At 33.9% G+C, this 26,683-nt stretch overlaps 1 protein-coding gene across 2 annotated transcripts; it reads right to left on the bottom strand.

Annotated features, from left to right (window-relative positions):
* Positions 1-587: 587 nt before the first annotated feature.
* Positions 588-26,130, bottom strand: jp (junctophilin). 2 transcript variants are annotated; one of them, XM_068765150.1, is made up of 8 exons: positions 25,805-26,130; positions 14,967-15,178; positions 12,426-12,703; positions 10,216-10,389; positions 9,575-9,909; positions 7,669-9,109; positions 2,367-2,573; positions 588-1,887 (listed from the first exon to the last, which is right to left on the bottom strand). In XM_068765150.1, the coding sequence occupies exons 1-8, from the start codon at positions 26,032-26,034 to the stop codon at positions 1,801-1,803; spliced, it is 2,964 nt and encodes a 987-aa protein (XP_068621251.1). In that variant the 5' UTR covers positions 26,035-26,130; the 3' UTR covers positions 588-1,800. The 2 variants fall into 2 exon arrangements, with proteins under 2 accessions (XP_068621251.1, XP_068621252.1); XM_068765151.1 differs by lacking the exons at positions 7,669-9,109; positions 9,575-9,909; positions 10,216-10,389; ... (1 more) ...; positions 14,967-15,178; positions 25,805-26,130 and adding an exon at positions 3,030-3,340.
* Between the last annotated feature and the right edge of the window lie 553 nt (positions 26,131-26,683).

The raw sequence follows: 26,683 nt of genomic DNA, 5'->3' as shown, positions 1-26,683 counted from the left end.
CAGACGATGGAATACTTTAGTACCGAAGGAAGCCTTACAGTATTAATCTAATTGATGAACCGTTTACACGGAAGCAAAATTGAAACGAAGTTTTGGTCGTTACCAGTACTTTCATGCTCATACTGGCTATCACATATTAAACATTAAATTAATAGAAGCGGGCTGGTCATCTTTATAAGTTTAATCTTTATTAGTAATTCAGATTTGCCTAACTTATTAATTTTGGTCACGACTCTTATTGGAATAAAAATCACGTTCCTACTTTTCTTTTGTCATCTTTGCCGTATACATTTCATTCTTAATGGACATGACACTCACCACGGATCATCTTTCCTTTGCGTTATCAATTGCCCAATTCAGCCAAAAAACATAAACGGAAACCAGTAGGCTACTGGCATTATAGCAATAAGTTTTGCAAAAACCCTAAATTTAGAAAACATGTTTAAACACGGTTTTAGTGATAAATTACTTATGTTCAGATGATTTTCTATAATGCTTTATGTATATAAGTAAATTAAAAAAATGTAAAAATGAAATACTTTATTGATTTTGTTACAATATTTTATTTGTGAAACGTAGATAAAATTGATACAAGTAATTAAAACTCTTATAGACATAACTTACGTTTTTACACAATAATGAAACTGCGAAAATTGTCTTAGGAAAATTAATTAAACTTTTAACAATTGCGCGTATGTCCACAACTTGCGTTGTTCAAAATAATAAACATTCTCATTCGCACATTTGCCTCAATAACATTCATAAATATTAAGGTATAAATCATTTGATAATCCATTTCTAAACATATTGTATAAAATGTTTGGTTAAGTGAGAATTGACATCGATGTATGTATTACTATGTATACAAACCTACAATTTTGTAAAAATGTTGTGCACCAATTTTTATTAATACTAATTTAAAATTCTAAAATCCTAATAATTTTGAAATTTTGCGGTAAAGCGTAGGAAAATATTTTTTATCGCTCTTTCCGTTCGGTGATCAATTATATATAAAACGTTATTTCTATTCATTTCATAATCTATGTCACCGTTTAACAATATGTAACATATTTACAATTTTGTTACGTTTTGGACTCATTTGTTTGTTATACTACATTTACATGTTACGTGTTTGGTCATTGCAATATATTAAAATAAATTGTAATCATCTACAACAACTTTAATAAAAGCATTTTTCTTATAGACGTAAAAAACAAAACAATACTTTATGATCAAATATTATTAACAAAAAAATCTTTTTATATTAACAATGTTTCGCATATAAAATAAATAAAAATAATTTACGAAAAATGACTTTTGGTAACAAAAATTGTCGTTGGTTAGTTTTTAAGTACATGTTATAAAGAAATTTATCTATTTTAATAACAGTTGCATCTAATTCAGAATTAAGAAATAGAGCTTACAATATGCAGTTGTATCAGACACTGTGTTCTTTCAATTTACATTTTGGAAATGGGCACGTCAATTATTTTTACACTCTCACACCGGAAAATATTTTAAATTTTCGTAAAGGGTGGGGCATTTTTGCACTTTGTCAAGTATAACACATTTACACAACATTATTAATGTATTCTAGCAAACCGAAATCCTTAATAACGAGTAAATACATAGTTTCGTTCGGTTGTTTATAAATTAATCCATATTACAAAGATCTAATGGCGGTGGTGAGTTTCAGGTTTTCACTCTAGGGATCGTATTGGTTGTTCTAATGTTTGATTTTATTCAATGTATGTACAAAAGTGACTGTGACCGAAGGCGCGGTTGCGCCACACGCCGGCGCTACGTTAGTAGCTTAAAAAACATGATGCCCAAAGAAATGTTAATGAAGAGTACTAAAATCACAAGCTGCTGCCGCGAGAACCAGTCCTGGAAAAAAAATATTCGATTAATTCATCATCATACCAGCTGACAGTCGCCCACTGCAAGGCATAGGCTTCCCCCAAGAACCACGATGACCGATCTTGCGCAACTCCGCATCCAGCGACATTGCACGACCTTGACCACATCGTCGGTCCACATAATGGGGGCTAAACCCACACCGCGTCTATCGGCTCTTGGTCGCCACCCGAGAAACATTTAGCTGCAATATCGTGCAGTTGCACGAGCAACTTGCCCCGTCTGCTGCCACTTTAGATAAGCTTTTTGCTTCTTCAAGCACTGAGCTTCGTTATTGTTGTTAATTGCTAGAATTATTTTAATTTTATAGGAAGTGTATCTTAAGACTTAACTTTAAGCAAACATTCTTTGCGGATTTACAACAAAGAATTAAATAATTGGATAATAGATTTATAAATAATAACTTATATGTCATTTTATTAAAAAAAAAAATGGTGTGAATTACAAACCTTTACTTGCGGACTGACCAAGTAGAGAAGGGGGTTGGCTCTCAACTTCTCTGTTTCCTCATGTATGCGACGGACTTCTTCGCGACGAGCTGAACCCAGTGCTGATACTTCTTCGCGTGACATCCCACCGCCATCAGGCATCCGGGGCATTGCAGCCACGTCTGGCAGTGACTTCTTTCGCTGCAACGCCTGCGGCGTGCTAAGCATCTGCCACAGAATGAATATTTCATGTGAATTGACTACTATCACAAGTAACATGAATACATTTTATTATGATTCGCAAAAATAAACGAGTAATAAAAAATTTTTGCTCATGGAATTCGCCACTACGTTTATGTTAGTCAAAAACTTGTTATATTTTTGATAAGTAATCTTTTTTCATTATCGTGACCTATTACCGGAAAAGTGATAAACATTTCTAAAATAAATATTTTCTATAAAATTAATCCATTATAAATATTGCTTTGAAGTATTTGTAATCTATGGCATCAATATTTAGGCTATCACAACCGTTACAAACCTGTAGAGAAGAGTACTTTTCAAATTTGTGCAAATTACTTACAACTAATTACGCTTACTGACAATGTGATTTACGCACCGGGTAAATATGTTATCTTTATATGTAAGGCAACGAACATATATATATATATATATTAAGATTACCTCTACTGGAGGTACATTAATCCAACTTTCAGAAGCCCGCCGAGCTAGTATAGCGGGCGAGCACATAAGATCATCGTCCTCATCTTCTTCCCCTTCATACCACAACATTTCGCATATATTATAATTAGTACAATTCTTAGAATTTCATGTTTATTTACGTTAAAGCGTAAATTTTAAGATATTATTAAAAATATTTCGCCTTTCACTGAACTTTTCTTATTGATATTAAGTAGGAATTTAAAAAAATCTATTTTAGTATACGAGAAGACGATGCACGGATATCCACTGCGAATGACTGTCTCGATTTAGAAATAGAACGGGCTGAGCGCTGGCCACATGCCACCTCCGCCGCCACCGCAGTATCTTATTAGTCTACAGCCAAACGTACGACAGTCTCTTCTACACATACTTTATAGATAAAAGCAGATTTATCCAAAAATTTTATATATGGACTAGCGGAATAAATAATTAACTTAAATTTTAATACGCATGGTGATATACGCGGTAATTAATAAAACCAAAAAGAAAACCTTACATAATGGGTACATACAGTTAATTGGTATTTTTAAAACAAGCGGTTTATAAACATAATATGGGTGTAATACATCGATTTGGATAATGATTTACATTAAGATTAAGTATTAATCAGGTTTTCGACAGGAGATTGTTTGATCATTATTGTTTTTAGGTAACAAAAATTAAAAATTGGATATTTTAAAATTACGAGCCTTAATTTGTGATTTACTGTATTATTCATTTTATTGATCACTAACAATTTCTAAATTTTATAAGATTTTGATCTATGATTTATATACGTTAATATCTAAAAGAAACTTCGACTCAATTTTCAAAGTGAAAAATATAAAAAAATATCAATTTGACAGGCGCCGTCTATTAAAATTTTTTATTATTTTTACAAAAACAAAATTGTAAACCTTTTTGTGTATAATGCATTCGATTGTTTTGTAGTAGTAATAAGATCCACAATAACCTATAACTTTTTTTACAAAATGCACGAAGCACTAATACCTAATATGTAATAATAATGATAACTCGTCTTAATTGGTAACCTTAACGTTTCATTAGCTCAAAATTTTATTTCTATGAACGGTATAGTACTTTCCCTATCTTATTCCTTACTTCAAACATGCCTTTTATTTTTTTGCAGCCTCAATTTAAAGGGTTACCTTTATCTCATCTTTCATTGTTAACGCCAATGTAACATTTATTAATGTTAATACTGGAATGCGGAGATGATAAAGAGTTTTACAGCACAAATATTTTTTTATTAAGTAGTAAGTAGTTCTCATTATGCAACATTATATTCATTAGAGTTAACATAGCATTATTTCAACCGAGCTTTAGTAACATGTGACAGAGACGGTTGCAGCGAGCGCCAACAGTTTTAAAGAACTTCAAAGAAGTTTTTTTTATAGCAATTAACTATTCATTGGTAAATAATCCCAAAAAACGTCATAATTTCATTATTAGCTAATAAATTAATTACCTAGTTTTTTACATTTACAACAAAATGATTTTGTAATATCTACCACGTTACAGACTATAACAAGGTTAATAAACTCTTTAATTGTAAAAAATGTCTAATTTTGTTCTGAGAATACAATCTTACTATAACAATCTCGTCCCGGAATATCGTAATATTTAAGCATTACAATTTGGCGACAAATGTAACTGCCGTGCTAAGTTTCGTGAAGAGCGGAATCCGCGCCGAAGACAATCACATTGGCAGGCCAGATACGACACGGCTCGTGTATCTCGGCTCAGGGTCGACACACCATAGGACTCCTTCCGTAACTCTCCGACATAAGCGAACTGCGCAAACTCATCAAGACATGTTTCCATCTCACACAACTACTCAGCGAGGACGGGTACTGCAAGCAGCATCTGCACTATTTTAAAATAACCGACAAAAATGCTTGCCCATGTGACGGCTCCACAGTACAGACTTTTCAACATTTACTCAGACACTGTTCCTGATTCGAATCCAAATATCGTAACCACGTGACCCTATGCGAAAACGTTGATATACCTCCGTTCAATTTCCGGATCTCCTCAAGAAAAAATCTACCGCAGAATCATTGTCCGGCACATTGTCTTAAACCTTAAGGCATTTAAGTGTTTGTAGCGCAGCCACTTCAAATAAAATAATGTAAATGAATGTACAATTGCAGTCCGCACCGGGCGGCACTTACCTTGGGGCGGCATTTTTATATTTACTTATAGTTGTAAAAAGCAACTTATTCATTTTATAAGAAGAAGAAAATTGTAAAACGAGATCAGATGCTGGAATATTACTCAATTCTATGTAATCTTTTTCTTTTCTATGTTACCTTCATTTATAGAAACCCGTCCTTTTGGAAATTAAGGACGCTCAAGAATACTTGCAAGTAAAAGGGTTAAATGTCCACCAATGCCATAAAAAACTAAATTCTTTGCAAACACATTTCATGGAACAAAGAGATACGCTAGTACAAAACGCTGTCATAGCAGCCAAAATAATTTGTGAAGAGTTAGAGATATCCGCTAAGCGTCGAGTTAGAAGGAAAAACAATATGCGTGGGGAAAATTCGACGTTGGGACGTGGGGCTATCCTTAGAAGAAGAAGTACGAAGAAAAATGTTTTCATCTATGGACAGAATTATAAAGGAATAAAAGAACGTTTCGATCAGTTGCATGGCCTTGTAAGAAAATATTCGTGTATAATACCGTGTAACCTACTAAATGAAGAATTTGAATGTCAAATAAATGACTTGATTGACATTGATAAAGAACAGTTCCATATTAAAAGAAAAAGGATCCAGGTTTTTATGGCTGTACCTACACTAAAAAAAAGAGGCAAAACATTAGAAAAACGGGGAGAAGGGCCCTCTTGATCTGCTAAAATTTATTTATCAGTATAGGTTGGAAAATTCTGTTCCCAATATTGTAATTTTGTTAAGAATTTTTTTAACAATTTCAATGAGTGTCGCTAGTTGCGAAAGAAGCTTCTCAAAATTAAAGTTGATAAAAAATTATTTTCATTCTACAATGAGTCAATTAAGACTACAAAATCTTGCAATATTGTCAATAGAACAAGAAATTACAAATAATATAAATTTTGAGAGCATTATACACAATTTTTCTAGTATGAAAGCTAGAAGAGTAGATATTATATAAATATATTTACGAGTGCATACAAATATGTCTAAAAAATATTACTCTGTGTATTAATTAATATTGATTAAATAACTTAATAATTTATTTATGTGTAATTAACACAATTTATTTATTTATTAATTTATAAAAACCACTATTTGATTGACTTATAAGAGAAAGGGCGGCAAACTGGAGATCGCCCCGGGCGGCAAAAGTTCTAGGTACGCCACTGCGTCCACTATGTACTGTTTACTACGCGAACTTCATTATCTTTGAATATATTCATTGTTAAATTAATTACAAAAATAACGTTAAAACGGAGAATAATTGGAACAATGATTAAATCAATATTTGGTTAAATCTCTATACTCTTATCCAATATAATGGTACAAATATTGCAATGTTTTTATTTTAATATCGATGTAGAAATTTGTTAATAATGTTAAATTGTCAAAATACAACTTGTATATTAACATATTACTGCATGTTTGATATTTAAATTACAAAGAGTCTAAAGTTTTGTAATAGGAGTGAGAATTCTTTTTTGCTAATGTTTCGACTAGGGGTGGGGAACTATTTTTACAATCAAACAATGCTGTCTAATAATAAGCGAGTTTTGATACACCGTAGATATTGAATTTACTATTTAATTATATTAAGGCAAACCATTCATTTATTACGTAACGCGCACAATTAAACTTAATGGCCTGTTATTGTTAGTTAGCCTATACAGTTTTTATGCACCTAAAAATACTCTAGCACTAACTTGTCACCTTTATGGTACTTTAGCGAAAAAAAAAGACTAACAGAGTGACTAAAAGGCAAAAGGATATTTTTGTTTAATTATTTGTTTAATTAAACAGAAAATTCAGAATTATGCCAATTTTAAAACAGGGGTTTGAACCATGTAAAATGCATTTAAGAAATATTAAATGCTTATTTAAGTTAAAATTTTAATTATGTACCCGCTTTTGCTTTAAGGTATTTTTTCTATTATTTCAATCTTTAACAAAAATTACATTAAAATATATTTAATTACGGTTATATGTTATTATAATAAGAAATAGACCTTTAATTTTTATAGTCATTAATTATCTAAAATCTTTACCCTAAATATTACATTATTTTGAAGCGTAATATTCATGCTAACTGGTATAATGTTGTCAGGATATAATTGCGCTTGATATATAATCATTTTAATTTTTAATCACAGAAAAATATTTGTAATGACAAACGTTTTAATGATCATAAAGAAAAAAAATGTATGTATATTTAGTATTTGTTTTAGCCAACTGTATTTAGGTTTTAAACAATTTTGTTACTTAAATGCGTAGTTTTACAAAGTAGGTACCATGACAACTTATAATATTGTATTTTATGTCAATAAAAGCAATTAGGTTTTACTCAAACTCACACAGAAATCAGTAACAGCATCAATTAGTACAACTATTATTTATAACTTTAATCGTAAGTTAATTCTTACCTTTCGTCCTCCTCCTCCTCCCCCACCCATCGGCACTGATGGAGGAGGTGTTTGATTTTGTGCTACGTACAAGCTTTCTGTCCGTTTTGGTTGGTAAGGTGACGGGGCTATTTCCTGTCCTAGCGTACGCTTTCGAAGTAAAGTGTCTTCAAATGGCTGAGATTCCCTTGAAGGTGCGCGCGAGATGGAGCCGCGGCCTGAGGCTACGTGACCGTTGCCAGCAGGCGTTGCTGCACGCGAAGGTGGTCGAGATGACGGCAACGGTTGTGGTGCTATTGATCCTGCACGTGAGCCCCCGGTAGCAGGCGCTGCTTCCACTGACGGTTGGCGTGATCGTCTACCATAACGATCTACACTTGAATCTCGACTAGGCGGTCTTTTATAGTGGTCAAAATAATCTATTGAAGGACGTGCAGTAAATTGTCGTGGGTCACGTTCGCCGTTAATAGAATCTTGTTCCTGAGGCAAATTTTGTTGACGATATTGATGGTGTTCAGATGTAGGCTGTCGATACACTTGTTGATCAAGAGGTTGTCTGTATCCTTGCTGGTCAGGAGTTTGTTGGTAAACTTGAGGCTCAGGACCCTGTCGATAATTTTGAGGATCGGCAACAGACCTTTGATGATCATGACTTTGATGATCCGAATGAAAAACTCCAGTACGAAATTCGTTACGACCATACGATGCTGTACCAGTATCAGTATAAGTATTACTTTGGGGGTCAAAAGTTGGCTGTGCGAGGATACTTTGTCGTCGAGGAATTCCCTGCGTGGTGCTCCATTCTTGACCCGCAGGTCTCTGATTTATTGGTGGTCTGACAGAGGGTCTCCGTCCTTGATTGATATTTTGTTGATCCAAACTTTGTTGTGCCTGTAAAGAATCCTGCCTTCGGTATATCGTCGAAGGTGGGGCCCCCGGTTGAGACATGCCATATGTACTTATTGGTTCATTTGTCATAAAAGGTTTAATTTTATCTTGAACCTGACCTTGTGCACCTGATGTAACCCAATTTTCTGAACTAGGATTAAGATAAGGATCATAAGGTGAACCTAGTGCCCTATCATCCGCGCTATAATTAACGCTATTCGCTATCCGTGGATCAACAGGTGGCACTGCCTTTGGGTATTGTGTGGAAGGCCTTCTTGAGTTAATTGCGTTAGAAATTTTATTAGTTTGTGAAAGCTGTGGTTGCGTCGGAGGGATATGATTTGGAATGCTCTTTCCTTCTATGATATTTTCGGATTCCTGTAGTGTAGGTCCGGTTGTAAGAGTTTCGTGATTTTTTTGTCTATACCGATCTCTCAATCCAATTCTGTCAAAGCCAGGGTGTTTGAAATCTGGAGCAAACTGCTTTGCAGTTGTTTGTGCTATATCACAGTCTTCCTTAGCCTGGTCCGCCGATTCATCGGCTTGATCCGCCTTACCTCGAGCAGTAGCTGTTCTGCAAAGTAATATTATTTTAAAAATTGAATCTATTGGTTTTCAGTTAGCATGAATATTAATTGTTAATGATATTACACTATAAATATACTCGTATGACACAATCCATTATTAAGAAAGTGGTTTATTTCTGTTCAGACCTTGCTTGTACGGCTAAATTTGATTTCTCATTCCCGCGTTTTATATCAACTTTGGGTGTACATACGATATATATTCATCATATATTAGGAAATATTTTCTATCTAATAATATTAATATATTAATGCGATCATTAATACATTAAAGTTATAATTATTAACAAAATGTAATTCGATATGTGCAAATGCATACAAATGCAGTAATTCGATAACACATCTTTAATGTCCCAGATACATGATATAATGATAAAATTGGTTTCGTTACACCGATTATACATAGGATACAATTCTACAAATATATGCGTGAGAGGAAATAAAGTGATACAAACCTAGAGATTGCAATATCGGCCTTTTGTAAAGCTATTTTTGAAGCACGTTGTGCCGCGTTCACCGCTGAGTCAACTCGTTCTCGGAATTTCGCTGATCGCATGAGAAACATATGCTTGCGTTTCTGGCTTGTGATTAGTACATTGTTTTTATATTTCCCCTCTTCCCTAGTTCCGTCGCGAAAAGTTGTTACGCCATAGCCATATTTTCTGTTAGCGAGCCACTCGCCCTCATAGCGCAGACCATCACTGCGTTCACAGACACCGAACCCTGTTCGCTTATCGTTCTTCCATTCACCCATATACGTTTCGGTAACACTCGGATCCAGATGCTCATCCTGGAAATCAGTATTAAGGAATCAAGACCATTATTATTGCCAAAAGTTTATACTTATTTTAATATTGAATAGAGTCCCAAAATTAATTATAATTTAAATTAAAATAAATTGTTAAAATACAACATTATTTAATTTTGGTATTATATTGTGTATTTTTCCAAAAAATCATTGTCGCTTATATAATTGAAATTTTATTATCATATTATTTCTAAATGATACTAAATATTTTGTGAGTGTTTGATAATTCGACACTGACGCAAGAAAATTGTGATTTCTTTCAAAGTTTTACATATTGTTATTAATCACCTCGACTATGAAGCTGGTGTTAGAGTGCGTGTGATGAGAGCCGCGTGTATTTGTGGAGTGCGAGCTTTCAACCGAAGACACCCACGACGAGGCCGAGCCTGCGGAGCCTCCAGACCGGACAGACCCAGTCCCACGTTTGTCCAATTCTCCTGTGCTGCGGCGCTTGCGGAAGTTCTATAAAAATAAAATCAACTATTGTTATCATCATCATATCAGCAGTAACACGCCCATAGCAAGGCATAGGCTTCCGTCGTGTCTACCGGATCGTGGTTACCACTCGAAAACATTTCAACCCCAAAATTGGGTGCACAAGCGATTGACCTCGTCCTTCACCGTTTCAGATGAGCAATCCTACGTTGGTAACCTTGGTTATCTTAGTTTGGACGTCGTCATTTCTGATTCAAACTTGCAACGAAGCTCCGAGTAAAACTAATAGACAGTAGTATTTTTTTTTCACTTTATTTCGCAAATCGTTCTATAGGTACAACGCTGGAAAACTTGAACTTGAATCATGTAATGATGTGATTTAATCTCAGTTCTTTGAATACGACCAAGAATACGAATAAGACAATAATAAACAATCAATAATGTTTGTTAACGATTTACATTCTTGTATTGCGCCATAGAAAAATGTAGTAAATGATTTTGGGAGTTAAACTTAATATATAATACCGAGGCCTCGGGGGTTGGTACGACAAGGTTGCAACGTGTACAAGCGAACCCATCAATCTAACTTTTTTAATTGTCTTCGTAGCCTTGAATATGATCTTTCAAGATTTATTTTTCATGGTACTCTTCGTCGGTATAATGAAAACATCTTCCACCAATGATCTGTGCTTCTCAACGCCCAATATAAGTTACATTTATTAATTTCATGACATGTGAATTCCTGTTTACTATTTTTACTAAAACATCCACATATTTTTATTGAGACTAAAGTCAGTATTTGAAATTTGGCTAACGTGAAATTGTCTACGGTCAGAAGCTGTCTTCGAGTTACGTGCGTTGGTACGTGCTTGCATGTTTCTAGACTTACTTCTTTGAGACTTAAGCCGCTTAAAGTTGAGCAACTCAAGATAATTCGTTGCAAAGTTGCATTCCCGAAAGTGAGAGTAAAGTTGAACGAATTCCACTTGGAGGAAAATAGACGCGCCTGACTTTTGGACGCGTGAATCAAAAGATTGGAATTTCCCCAATTTGTCTCTAATGTTTGATTAAATTATTCTATCGTGCCCCCTTTTATATTGCATATATGTATTGTTAATAGGCGTTATTACAAGTTTTGTTAATGTTTTTACATTATGATTTACATCAGAAATAATTTGACAGGTTTTCATTAAGCTTTCTCACAATATAAGTAAATTGATCTTAAATATAAATTGTTTTCGGTTATTTGAATACTTGCGTACAAAGTAAGTAGAAATTTACTAAAAGACACGTATATAAACATTTACGTATAGTATAACTAAAGAAAGATTTATTTTCTCTATATGTTATTACAGACAATTAGAATGCGGTTATTTTGGCGGTACAATGTAGATAATGTAGTGATTAAGTTCTTGCGATAACAATATATTGCATGTAACTCTAGTGTGATATAATGACAATAAAGCACAATCTGGCCTTGTTAGACGGATAAACGCAGTGTCATAGCATATAAAACAAGTTAAATAAATGAAAACGTATAAAACAATCATTAAAAATTTTCGTATTATATGTGCATGTGTTTTAAAAACAACGTTTTAACTTCGTACTGGGTGATTGGTTATATAAAATCCTTAAAGGGGTGAATATAGAGTTCATTTGTCAGCATAAAACTTTTAAAGCTTTTGTATATAGTTTCCAGTGTGTCTGATGAATCTGAAATGTGTTACATTTATTTTTTTTTCTTTTGTATGCTATAGATCAAAAACTTCTGCCTGTAGTATCCAGAATTTTTTAAACGTTTTTTATTAAATATTTTATCATAACGTTATTTCTGAATCTGTTGATTTTTAGATAGGGTATTTTTGTATCATGCGGTAATTGACAGGCAACTATTCGTTCACAGCTTTAAAGCTTAACATCTGTACCCATTCGCCGTCGTTAAGTAATAAATAAGAATTATGTAATAAAGATTTTATCGTGTTTACTATTATTCCCCTTAAACATGTCTCAATGAGAGTCGTGCGAATTTATTTTACTTATTAGAATTTCCAAACGATACTTACGGGGAATAATCCCTTTTTAGTTTTCTCGACGAGTGAGCCGCGTCTACCAGCTGGCTCGTCGGAGCTCTTTTGAAGAACAAAGCCTCCTCGAGCGTCATCCACTCGTAAGTTTCGTCGGTCGGAAGGGTCAGGAGTGCCAACAGCTTCCACCAGCGATGATAATGAAGCGCGAGTATCTCTTGTGCCGCCACGGTAGTGAGAAGCCAAACCAAATGGCGCTGATGTCCGTACACCATATCCGTGCCGGTGACCACGCATCCATTGTCCTTGGTACGTTCCTGAAACATATAAAAATTGAAATGTATAAAAAAATTTGAAACTTCTCATTTACAGTTTTCACAGAATGTCACGTGGGTTTTTATTACAATAATTAATACTTTATGTGGCAATAATAAAACAAAGTGTTCATTTTCATTCGTCATAATAATAATTTACAAGTTTCCTCTCTATTGAATGTTAAAATTTATTATATGCTAAGGGAATATAAATAATAAACCTAAAAAACAATTTCAATTGTTTTTTTAATTAAAACGCTCCCTTTTAAGGGTGTGAATATATTAAATTTCATTCTAGGTAATTTTCCTCACGCGAAAAAAAAAAAATCTGGCCAAGTTTTATATCAACAAGAGCTATAGTTTGAAAATATGCATTTTTAATGAACGCCACTTCAATCTCCTTTGCAAGTGGAATTTCGTAAAATCCGTTTGCTGACACCTAGGCAGTGAAAGGAATATTCCCACCAAATTTCAAGTTTTAATGTCTCATATTTTCAAGGATACAGTAATGAGTACTTGTGACATAGGAGTCATATAAATCTCTTAGGGTGATTGTTTATGGGTGTAAAGTCTTTAAGGAGTGAGTGTACTTGCCCTAACCAAAAATGCAAAATAATAAACAACGTTACGATTACTTATATAGTAATAAAAATCGATTAGAAAATTTGAAACACTATAAATAATTTTAATTATTGTTTACTACCTTTGTCCCTGACTTTGTACTACTATAAGTTATTAGTCTCTCGCAATCGCAATTTAATATATTTCAGACTGACCACTTTATACACGTTTATTGAAAATAGGTGTAAAAACTTTAAAGCTTTTTGCTGACAATTGCCTGGACAATTGCTTTACAATAAGCTAATTAATTGATATTAATTTAATTAATAATTTTATTTATATGTTTTTTAGTAACCAATCACTGGATACATATAGATCATAATTCCTAAAAGATTAAATTATGACAATTCGATGTAAATACATTTTAATGATATATAATTTAAACAGATCATAAATTCTAGTAAATTTCAGAGTGCAATTAAACGATAAATTAGTAATGTTCGTAGTGGGTCAATGTAATGACTGTAAAGAATTTTTTGTATTCGAATAAAATAAGCAATGGACGCGATTGTATGTCGGCGCGGTGCGAGGCGAGCGTGCTTGCGCTATATTTAGGTACGAGGGCCGCGGCGCGGGGCGGGCTGCAGGGCCACCTCGCTCTCATCATTCAACTACTGAACTACCGAAAAATTTACGTCCCGATACTTTATCCAACACTCTAATAACCAATCATCTTCGACCAGAGATGACACATTCAAAAACTTTAGGTACATATTTTGAAGAATTTATGCGTAACAACTTTTAGCCACACAGTGTGGTTGATATTTTTTTTAAAAATAAGATTAGGTCAACAGATCTTGAGTCGATTATAGCAAATGACTAACGATCAGCACAAAGTTAAAGGAAACGAATCACAACATCGTTTCTCTTTTCATGAATGACAAATCTTAATGCGTCCATGACTCAACCTTACTGGCATCAATATAAATTACGTGACGTTGTTTCATGGTATTACAACTCGCTACCCTTGTTACGTACATTTGAATAATCCATTATCTATTAATAAGATATTGATTATCTGTCATCATGTTTAAAAAAAATAATCATAAACATTTTGGTTAAATTAAAACATTTTAATAAGGGCCAAAAAGGCTTGTCTATGTACGTTTTTGCCTTCACCTTTATTGCCTAAATGTATAAACGTATCAAGTTAAAATATTCATTTGAAATTCCGGCTACATTGAGTAAGGAATGAGTTTTTAGTGTAAGCAATGTAGGTCATTTAGCTATATTCACGAGTGAGGTTAACATTTTGACGATTAAATAGTATTCGTAAAAAAATAGTTAGATTAGATTTTTGTGATACAACTAGGTATGTGCTTATTTTATTTGTTAATAATTTGTATTCAAACTCACGTTCAAAATATCTTTATTCGTGTAGGTATTTACACGCACTTTTGTATCGTTAAATATTTTGAGATTATAAGTAAGGAACTACCGGTTCGAAATGCTGATCTGCTAAGAATAGTCTTCCAGAAACTTAACAGTTACTCTTTATAAATAAAATTTACCAATGTTTTATGTATCATTATAATATCAACGATGTATAAGTACAACCAGAAATGTAATTTATTCATCGTATGTAACTTACATAAACTAAAAATGTAACAAGTTTAATATGATCTTAATAAATAATTGTACTAACCGCCATCCGCATATGTTTCAGAGCCGTATCCGTCTTGATATCCGTTCGCCCACGTGCCCTCGTATTTAGCGTTGCTGGTGGTACTCTGTCGCACACCGTACCTCCCCTTACAGCCTTGCGTCCATTCACCTCGATACAGCCATCTATCTCTCGTTTCAACGCCCAACCCGTGCCTCTTTCCGTTCTGCCATTGGCCTTCATATGCGCTGCCACTGAAACATTATATAAGAAACTTTACGCACACACTTTGAGCACAGGAATTGCTTATTACTCACATTTTTAACTTATTACATCAATATTGGTTACTTAACCCAAGATAAAAATAAATTTGAATTATTCGATATATTGTTTATATCTGTATACTTACAGATGATTACTATTGTAAAGATTATGTAAGCTCTAATTTTATGATAGCCCTAAAAATTAAGATGGAGTTTTATTAAATGATTTAAAACAAACAATAATTGTCATAAAGGAAAAATGTGAAAGAATATATTTATAAAATTATAGGCATATTCAAAATAATTTTCTTATTTAAAACTTAAGTTAAGACGAGTTTTGATAGCTTTTTGATTATTATTATAGAACAAGCATGATGGAATATTTTTTGAGGTTGTTTTAATACAAAATTAAGGACTATGAGGATTGTTAGCGTATATGTATTTCTTTTAGTGCATTACCGCGTGGCGAAAGTTCTTTTCAGAGACTCTTGACCTGGCTGGCACTTTTAAGTCGCTCCATTTTTCTATTATACGAGTATTTTAATGGTGTCAACACTAAAAGTAATGTAAGAAAATGTTATTTTAAGCTTTAAGATTTCATATCTATTGTTATTAACGTAATTATTAAATTATTAAAATATGTAGTTTGCTGTCTTTTTATATATAAACAAAATTTAACCTAAAATTAATTTACTTAAAATGTCATTTAATTTTTTCCAAGAATACCGGCTGCACTTGATAGCAAGTTAGTGCACCAATTCGATTTGTCGGACTTTAGAAACATAGCAACACGCTTCCCAATAAACTATACTATGTAGATGGAATTTTTTATACCTATCTCTTAAAATTTCATTTCAGGGGTAAAGCAAATTTCTAATACAGTTATTGTCTTTTTAATCTTACATCTCTTTGAACACACATATACTCATAGAGACAGTAGAATAATAATATAACATCACGTAGAGAAAAAAAATTATGATAGCGGTAAACTTATGACAAGTTAAGGATTCAACTATAAAGAAAGATTGTTGCTGATTTGTTAATCGTAATACATATATTACAGCGATATACAAAATTTTTGTTACCAGTTCCTATATATATATAAACCTTTACCGCCAAAATTAATTAAGAAAAAATAACTGATTTAACGAATCCTAATAATTCCTTTGAGGAACAAGTGGGTTAAGCTGCACTCAATATAGACTGTAGCTAAAGGCCTTTATCATGGATCAAACTGACGGAAAAAAGATCTCTTTACAAGGAAATTTGATAGAATTATATATTACGTTGGAATGTTTTAGCCCTAATTTCATGCTCTCACAAGCTATTTAAAGAAGTCACTTTTTTAAGCATATAAATTTCGGGTCATTGATACAAAATATTTATTACTTTTTCTTTGTATTTTTAATCACTTTCCAATAAAGTTATTGACACAATGGTCTTGCCATCTCTCAAAAAAAGTTAGGCTCATCTTTATTTTAGAAATTTTCTTTTAGATGTTTGGTAGGATAAAAATAATTTCTCGGTAAGATAGACTTTTGCCACAGATGTCCCGTTCTATGTTCGCTGCTGCGTACTGTTCATTAGTGTGTGTGCCACTGAATTCTCTTACAATATGGAAGACTTTAGTCAATGGAATGAAGTCAATCTTTAAGCATATGCTCCGTAAGATAGGTACTGTAGTATCGATAGGACGCACGTATCAGTCATGGGTATCGTTCTCTATTTACCTAGGAAAAACGTACGGTTCGTTCTATCTTCTGCTTCGGATGGTTTCAGTGAAGAATACCCTACTTAGCGAAAATGGAATCGCAAAAAGAGAGCATCATACTGCGCTACACTCAATAACGACGGACAAAAAGCTGTTCCATAGTCGAATGTACGTTTATTTATCTAAAAATACTAAACTTACTAAAATTACTAAACTTTACAAAAACCATAAACAAGAAATGGATTTTAAAAATAAAGATTTAAATATTAAACCTGAATTTTTCGAATGTATCTCAATAAACACATCACCGATACATCACGTCTGTAGTTTACTATTTAATATTTTGCTTTATAGTTGACCTTTTCGTTATGCATTCTATATGTATGTAATATTGATAATCTATTATTAATTAATTAATCTTTTAATGAGGACCAGGTCTCGGATCCTTATGTCATTACGGGCAACACACATTGCGGTATTTTGGACGAGATGTTACGGAGCTTCCCGAATTATGCCTCCGTCAGAGTTGGATTCGGCGAGTGATCCCTTTCTCGAAATCAACGTCCTGGACAGTGCGTCCCAGGTATATATAATCCTTTATAACTTCGAGCGTAGCAACTTCGACAACTACTTGAGTAGGCACGAAATGGTTATTAGATATCCCTTTTGACCTATCCATGTTTATTTTAAAACCTACTATATTCAGAGGTTCTACTAAGATCATCGAACATTGTACCCAGGTCCTTCAGTTATTACGACTATATAATCGGCAAACCAAAGGTGAGTGATGTATTCGCCGTTTATGGTGATGCCGAGCCCGCTCCAATTGATGACCTCGAAGACATCTTCCAGTGCAGCGGTCTCCCTGTCTAACATCTGTCTGCAACTAGATTGGTTTCGAGCTTTGTTTCTGTAACCTGACTGACATATTGACGTTTTCATATAAGTACTTCAATATCTGGATGTACCGATATTCGATCTGGCTCCTTCGGAGGAACTGCAGCATAGCCCAGGTCTCGATTGAATCGATGGCTTTCTCAAAGTCCACAAACGCCAGGCATAGTGGCCGATTATATTTTTCAGATCTGTATAATCTGCCGCAGCATATGTATGTGGCTTATGGTGTTAAAGCCTCCACATAAACCGGCTTGTTCGGGAGGCTGAGAGTCATGAAGCCTGCATGTGAGAATATTCGTAATGCCCTCGAGAAAAACTTGTAGATATGGCACAGAAGTGAGATTGTAATTCTTCAGCAGAGTACTATCACCTTTTTTGCCGAATAGAACCATGCGCAATACTTTTTTGACAGGGCGATTAAACTAAGCAGAAGGTCTGTATAGGAAAGGCGTGCGAGAATACATTATTAAAAAAAAGTTCACGCGAATGACCATGCTTGTTAAAACCCGACCACACGTTAGCGTAATTCTTGCAATTGTTAGCTATAAACATAGCTTTTGTCATCATCGTCTTGTTATAAACAACTTCTAATATTATACCCCTAAAATACGTGTACTAGCAAATGTGTGCTGTAAACTCACTGCCCGCAAGAGGTTTCAATCATGATTAGAAAATTTCTTTTTTGGTTTTGTTGGAAAAATAATAATAAATTATTTGTATCGTTAAGATCAATTTAGATTTAATACTTGTATTATGAAGTAGTCATAATTTTGTTTCTGTAAAAAAAAAAGTTGAAGAGCTTAGATAGAAAACGATCCGATTTTGTTAAGATTTGGATTCATTCTCGAAATGAAAACTCGATTAGCTGCTAATTTCAAACTTTTATAGATTATAGTCCAAAAACATTTTTACAAAACTCTTAAAGCCATTTACTTTTTTTTTATCGTTGTTGATCATTGACGCCGAGGTGACTCTAGATATAGGTAGATCTTTAGAGTGTTTGGTCGTTAGTCTTGAACTTTTAATTCTAAAACGTCTACTGCTGGACATGGGTCTCTTCCATAGATTTGTAATGGGATCGGTTAAAATCGACCTGCATGCAGCGTCTTCCGACAACTTTAACAAGATCATCAGTCCACCGTTTGGGTGGACGTCTTACACTGCGCTTGCCAATCCATGGTCTCCACTTCAAAACTGTAATGCTCACCAGCGGCCGTCTATTCTGCGTACTACGTGGCTACTTTAACTTTTCAATCAGCTAGATTGTCGTATTCTTTTGTCCGTCTACGGATCTCTCCATTCCTGATTTGATCGGAAAATCCTGGGCTTAGCCTTCTCCCTTGACCATGGACACCCAGTAAGATATAAATAATTATTTAGGACGAAAATTCTTAATTAAATTTAATATAAAATCTATCACGTGTAGATGTTTCATGATATGGAATATGACCACTATATGTGGTTTTAAATTTTATATTCATTTGTATTCAAAACTGTTAGAGAAACCATTGAAGAAAACATTCTTAATAGTTCATAATAATGAGTTACAAAATTAAAGAAATTTGTTATTTTTTAACAAATGCATTGTTTACACGGATATCGGCGAATAGATATTGCAAGTTTTCGATGTATTTATATAGACACATATTCTACCGTTTATTGTATAAATGTTTATACCCATCTAAACATTTTAACAATACATTGCATGAATAAACAAAGTTACTATCACGAGAAACAACGTCAAGATTACATACAATTTTTATTACTCGCAGTAAGATAATGGAGTGGTCTGTTCTGTACATGAGTAGGAACGGACCGAACAACTCGAAACTACCTCTATTTATAACACGCCTGTTACGCATTCTGGGGTAGCGTGACTGAATACTGCAAATCAAATCAATAAATGTGAAACAAGCTTGATCTGAAAAAATTAGACTGGAATAATTGAAACCTTTCTTTCTGATTTATATCTTAAAAACATTTTTGAACACTAGAAATTTGATATTTAGTAATAGTTTACTTATAGCGACGTCTTTATTTTATTTTAAAAATCAATTTCGATTGCCTTAACTATACGGCTTACAATTTCAACAATTTCTCGCGGCTTACACCGCATCATCTGCCCACGCATTAAGGTAAGATTGATGATGCCACGACAAAAAAAAATTTAATTGAATAGTATAAAAGTCGAATATCGACTGATTGAATAGAATAAAAATTATTAAAAAGAATAAGACTTTATCATAGGGTTTTACAGATTTAATAGGTACTCAAAAAAGTAGAGAATAATTGCAACGAAAAAATTGTTTTGTGATTGTTTTAGCAATAATAAACGTAATTAATAGCCGCTGAAAGTTAAGTGTTATATGAACATAATCGGGCTAACCGGTTGGAGATCACCATAAGTCCATTGTTGTCGGAGGGATAGCATGAATGACAAAGAGTTTGTCAATAACGTTAGTCCAAAATATTTCCTTTGAACTTTTACACTACATTGTGTTTTAGCCGATGCAATGAAGCAGAGATGGTACATTATGTACGATACTTTAATGGCTTTTCTTAGAAATATGATCACAAAATTGTCAATAATATCGTAGTAGTAGATAGTCCATCAAAATATATTTCCGAGAAATAATAATTATGTCGTGCAGTCTATAATCGGAGATCCGATTATTAAACGCTAATAACGGTATAACTCTGTGAAAGCCTGATAACATCTAGAAATGCTAAAACTCTTTTAAGAATACGAATTACTATTTATAAAAAAAGAAACTTACACTAAACCTTTAAGACCACGGTTTCTGAAACTGTGAGCAAACATAGACTTCAAACTTCGTAGAATAATTTATATTATGCATTCCTTTGAAATTCTTGTTTTTTATTTCTTATGTCATAGCTACTTTTTCTACTTTACTATATTTCTCTGACCAGAACTCTAACATTTAATATTGCTACACATATGTATGATTGTCTTACTATGCATATAATTGTCTTATACAAGTAGATGATATAATTTCAATGAAGCACTAAAAGGTTATAATTGTATATTTGATCAGGAACTCTGTAACTTAATAATTTAGTTACGAAAACTTCATTTAATATGCGGATATAATTTAAGCAAGCTGGAACGTTGACCCAGTTAAGTCGTCATGAGTTTTTCACAGTGTCATCATAAAATATAAAACTTATTTACCCAAATAATATATAGATAGTTTGAAAAACACATTTTGTTAAGTGTTTATTTAAATAGGGTAAAAATGCAGTAAGTTTATGTTTAATCTTAATTCAATAACACATTATTATTGTAAATTGTTTTGATTTGAAAAAATACAAAGAAACTTTTTTAAATTATAGTTAAGTTTTCGCTGCTGTTGTCATTATTTCTATACGAAAGAGTAGGTTTAGAATAAGCTCTACAATTTTGAACGGTTTCCAATTTCCTCGTTTTTGCTCTTTTGGCACTGTTAATAGTTTTAGCTATTCTTTTTATTTTTAATCAGCACACTGTATTTTATTCGAAACGTTTGTATTCATCCGATTTAATGTGGATCAGTCTATAAGATAAATGAAGATGACTCATTCCCATTTAAAAAAAATCGTTTCAATTTTTAATTTATGAAATTTTTACGAGAAACTGTTAATAAATTTTGACGGCTCGTCGACCTCTGGTCATATGCACTAAGTTCTAATATTCAACTGCCATCCTTACTTGTCACAGATTAATTTTTAGAAAAATATGTCATTTCAGCCATTTACACCCACTGCAAGGCATAGGCCTCCCGTGTTGGCGATCGCAGTGTGACATTAAGGTACGCAGAGGACGCTACTGCTCTTTTTCTGAAAATTTGTTTATGACCAGTTGCAATCTTATATGATTAATGCACAAAGTTTGAATTATATAGCACCTGAAAATAGAACACGCGACCTGGGCACAAAACAAATAGGGCATATTACAATTACATACAGCAAACAGCATCAAAAACGTATTACTAGTTCAAATATATCATAAGAACGTTGTACATAATTTAACATGAAATGGAAATATTTATACTTCAAATAGTTATACTTACGTTTGTACTTCATTAGATTAAAGTCTTAATAATCCAGTAGATAGAAGAACCCTAATGTCGGTAGAAATAGCCCAACTATACCAACTACTAATGTTCATTTATTGACAAAAATGTGACTTTTAAGAACCGCACAGTATTTGAACCGAACATATTCATTCTCGTTATGAATGTATGCTTAAAATTTACTTTTGATTAAGATCTGTTTTATATATTACATATATTACTGCACAAATAATTAACAACTTGTTTCACTGCCCATTTTCCTTTTACTTTAACGCCTTTATTTTATATTATCCGCCTTTATTTTATAACTTTATTGATGTTTTGATAATATTATAACAATATAGACATAAAACCTTATATACTTGTGTTGTCAATAATGATGTTTTTACAACGGTTTAGTGATTTTATAAGTTTTTTTTTAATATGATGGAGAGTCACTATTCACACTACAGTATACAGAAGGTATACAGAAGGCAGTAATCCTTTCTTTTGCTAGCTGGCATCAAAGAAACGGAAAAGAACGACGTTGTACCTACCCGCAGGTTAAGTTTTTTGTAGCCTTTTGCTCGTACCGAATAGCAGAATCAGATGTCAGTTTTTTCACTTTCATACGGTTCGTAAAGTGTAGCTTTGGTTTTCATCCCTTGCTACCAACATTTTAATGTTAACGTTTGATGTTTGTAGAGGATACATAACATATTCTGTAACGTAATGTTTAAAATTATTTCACTACCATTGCACTATAAGTTTTATTATTAGCCAAGAATTCATTCATATACGTAAGAACAGCAACATCATCAGGAATATGATTTAATTTTTTATGCTTCGTACGATCTTGTTAATCCTTTTAGAGATATATCTTACTGAACTACAATATTAAATCTTTTCTTCCAATGGCGTGTAACGGTATTGCAAACTTGATAATAAGCTCGTGATGGTTTTAATGTTACATATGAATCCGTTTTTGCGAAATTGTATTATGTATGTTCAAATAATAAATAATGAATCTCATTATTTGAAGCGCTCTTGGTTCTCTGGATGAGAATTTAATCTAGTGGTTAAATTACGGAGATCCCTAGACGAACTAAAGTAACCGAGATAGCTCTGCGAATTGCCGAATTGAAATGCTGTGGGCAAGCCACATGGCGCGCAGAACGATGGCCACCGAAATCCCTGGAAAAAAAGTCCCTGGAGTGAAGATCACGGAGCAAACACGCAACATAGGAATTTTAGCCGTTAGGCGGACAGTGAACTTTGTTAAGGTCAGTAGCCGGAAGAGGCTGGATGTAGGCCACTTCGAACCAGTCTCAATGGAAATCTATGAGGAAGGCTAATGCCCACAGTGGACATTCTGCGGGTAAAATAATGATGATGAAAACGCAAGTTAAAAGTGAAATTCCGAGCATGAGGTAAGGTGTTGACATTCTACTTTTAATATAATTTATTAACAAGTGTAATATTATGTGATGTATATAGATACTACAATGTTGTATCGTGTATGTTATTATTGTCACAGCCCTTTTTTTAAAACTGACTTAAGCCGTTTGCTGACATTTACGGCTTCACTGGATTCGAGATGGCCAAGCGTTAATGGTACCTTAGCCTTAATATCTTGGCAGTACCTAAGATCAAGAGCTCAACCAGAAGAATTTGCAGCCTTTTTTCCTGACCTTATATAAACACCTTATTAATGTTTTCTAGTTCTATACTCATTCATCTATTTCGTGTTCGTTAGACTAGTCATATGCCTCTCCTGTTGTCTCCAAAAGGACCAGTTGAAAGCAGCTTGCATCGAAACGAAATGCTACGAAAAAACCTACGATCTTAACTAGATGGCTTGTATACTTTGTGGGCGGTCCTACGCTGCGCTTGCCAGTCCGTAGTCTCCATCCCAGAATCTTAAGGGTCCAGCGGTTCTGTGTGTTATATGGCTTGCTCACTGCCACGTCAATTTGACAATAAGCCTGCAGATAATCCTATATGTCTAAGCCAATTTCCATATTGGCAAAATAAATATAAATAAGTTTAAAAAACGTCGTTACAAGTAAGTCTAAATCATCGTAAATCATAGAGCGGTAAAAACTATAATTTAATAAATATGAGTTTTTAACACTGCAAAAAACAATAACTTCACAGATCAGTGACGGATCAAGCGACCACCTACAATAGGGCCCCGGGCGAATTGCAATCAATCCTTTATTTTGAGTTATTAAAAATAGACCTAGTGGGACCTCTGCCTGTAGTAAGAGATTAAAAAAGAGGTTTCGTTCAGAGCCGCTAAGATTAGGGACTTTCATTGTTTACTAAAATTAGCCGGAGGAGGACGGAAGCACGAAGTGGTCTCTTACTTTGGCCTAGTGTAGTTGTTACTCTCCACAGGTCGTACATAGGGACAATGTCGAGGAACATTGGTACGTTCCATAGGAATTTCTGCGGCAACCCTAAAGTATTGGTAAAGCCTACCAAAGCTTTATTATCAAATGCCTTATAATCCCTATCTTTTCATCAAGAGGTAGGATATCTTTAGTTAAAATCCCCACCGGGAAAATAAACGTTTTCAACTTGTATATTACATACACAAATAATATTAATATTTCAATAGCTTCAAAATTCATAGAGATTAATCTCAACAATGAATATGTTCCGTAAATAAGACTTTATTGTAATGATTAAAACATAAAAAAGTATTTCATTAAATATTATATATTAAATTTTATTAACGAATATTGTAAATATTTGGACATCAAATAGCTAATTAAACTGAGAAAACAGTGAAGTGAATTCCATAATCGTTTCTATTTTATTTATTACGTAAGATGTAAATTATATTCGAGAAATAAAAAAACCCAAATAAATTAGGACCCCTAAGGGTAATATTTAAGGAGTTATTTAGGTATAATTTCAAAGATAATATGTTCATCTACTGTTACGTAATATATATAGTCACAATTATTTTAATTTTTTCTTTCAATTTACCACATAACCTACAGTATAGCTCTAACAGAAATCACAGTATAGGGGTGCTTCTCATTTAGATCGAGCGTTGACCCCATGAAAGTGGGTTACGTACGTTTGAGGAGATAGTAGCCGAGATTTAAAGAAGGTCTGTCGATGTTACTTCTGCATCAAAACTACTTTCAGTCATAAACTATGTTTTTCATCAGTAATTAAGACATTTATGAATAGCAGTTCCTGATATATCACTAGAAGTTCAATACCAGTTAATCTTCTAGTTATATAAAACCACAAAAAAACAAAAAGACGAAAATATTTAAAGAAGTTTTGTATCACTGTGTCCTTGAATGGGAAAAATTATCTTAAAAGTTTAAAATTTGCTTTAATTATTTTATAATAATTTCAGAGAAGTACCGTTCTTTGAAATCAATATTATAAGTCATCGTCATGCTCTGTAGTGTAATTACATGTAGCGACTGCTACGGCACAAGACTAGGTAAATATATAATTTAAGCCAATGTCTCAATAATTTCACATTGTTACTAGGTAGTGTATATCGCGATGGTTTCCGTCGTTACTTTAATAACCAATAAATTTAAGAGCCTCGTCTTGACTTTCGTGACTCGACATTGAACAGCTGCTATATATTGTCCTCAATTACAATTTATGTGTTTGCCTTTTATTTCTCGTTACGCTATTGAATGCTTAATGGATTTGTCCATAACAATGACAACAGGTTAATGGACATTGAGACTGGGATGTCGCGATAGTCAACTCTAAATTTTGTTATCACTATCTTATCAGTGTCCACAGATCGATATGAATAATTTCGTTGCGAACGGTCCATAGGCACTTTCACCGCGGTTACACGCGTTTTCTAGCGAAACACCGAACTCAATTATTAATAGCAGACTATTTTTGGAGTGGCTTCAGACGCGGATTTCGGGCATGTGCGTCGCCCGGGATAAGACACTTTCTCACCTGGGCCAGGTGTAGACGCCGGATACTTCGAATCCGAAGTGCCAGGAGCCGGCGTAAGCCCCTTGTCCCTTGGGTCCCGTACACACACCGTGGCCGTGGGCTTTGCCATCTTCCCAGCCGCCACAATATGTTCCACCGTCATCAAAGTCAAAACGGCCACCGTTGAGGCCTCGCTGCGGGGGATTTCCGCTAGCGGCGTGCGCGGTGTCGGCTGGCTCGCTCGGCTGCATCACGCGAAACCGTGGTGCCGCGGAGGGGAGGGCCTCCCGCGCGCGCCCTCCGCCGAGCTCGCGGTATAAATAAACATCAGCTGGGCATGTCGCGCCGTGGCGCGCGGCCGAGTGAACGCCTCTCCGCTCCTGCGCGACGACCACCGCCGCCCGCCGCACCCCGCCCGCCCTGCGCCCTGCGTATTGCGCACTGCGCTCTCTTCCGACACCCTCACCACTTTCAACTCTGTCTAACGTCGCTTCTTACCTCTACGCTCTTTATCCCAGCTACGAGTTCATTATATCGATCAATTGTTATTGAATTTTTTTTTTCGAAACAGTTTTCTTAATGATGCTCTTATGTGATGTTTAACTCTTATATTTTCTACGAAGATACAGCAGCTTAATAAAAATTAGTGAAAGTTCATGGCTAACAGGAAGGCAATTTTATGCCGGAAAGTGGTCAACGCAAATGCAATACTGCGCAATGTTTAGTATTTCGTATCCTGGATATTAATGTATTGAGCAAATCATATTTATTGAAATATACACTTGGGCTTCAATTTTAAGTAAAAACAATGAATAAAAAGTTATTAAACAAAGATTGGTATGCTTAAAATACAAACTATAATTGAACGTAGAAGTCTAAATTAAACTTTAAAAAAATTAT

Source organism: Battus philenor, unplaced genomic scaffold (assembly GCF_028537555.1).
Source record: "Battus philenor isolate CCGP_79_NKW_IND1 unplaced genomic scaffold, ilBatPhil1.0.hap1 SCAF_2, whole genome shotgun sequence".
NCBI classification, from domain to species: Eukaryota; Metazoa; Arthropoda; class Insecta; order Lepidoptera; family Papilionidae; genus Battus; species Battus philenor.
The sequence above is the reverse complement of the archived record's forward strand: the minus strand, read 5'-3'. Positions and strand labels throughout refer to the sequence as shown.

What these genes read in the sequence shown, in the direction of transcription:
- jp (XM_068765150.1), bottom strand. Translation starts at nt 26,034, where the DNA reads ATGCAGCCGAGCGAGCCAGCCGACACCGCGCACGCCGCTAGCGGAAAT. An exon ending in GCCGATATTGCAATCTCTAG is followed by an intron (nt 9,110 to 9,574) that starts GTTTGTATCACT and finishes ATTACTTTGCAG; the next exon opens with AACAGCTACTGCTCGAGGTA. An exon ending in GAGGAGGAGGAGGACGAAAG is followed by an intron (nt 2,574 to 7,668) that starts GTAAGAATTAAC and finishes ATTCTGTGGCAG; the next exon opens with ATGCTTAGCACGCCGCAGGC.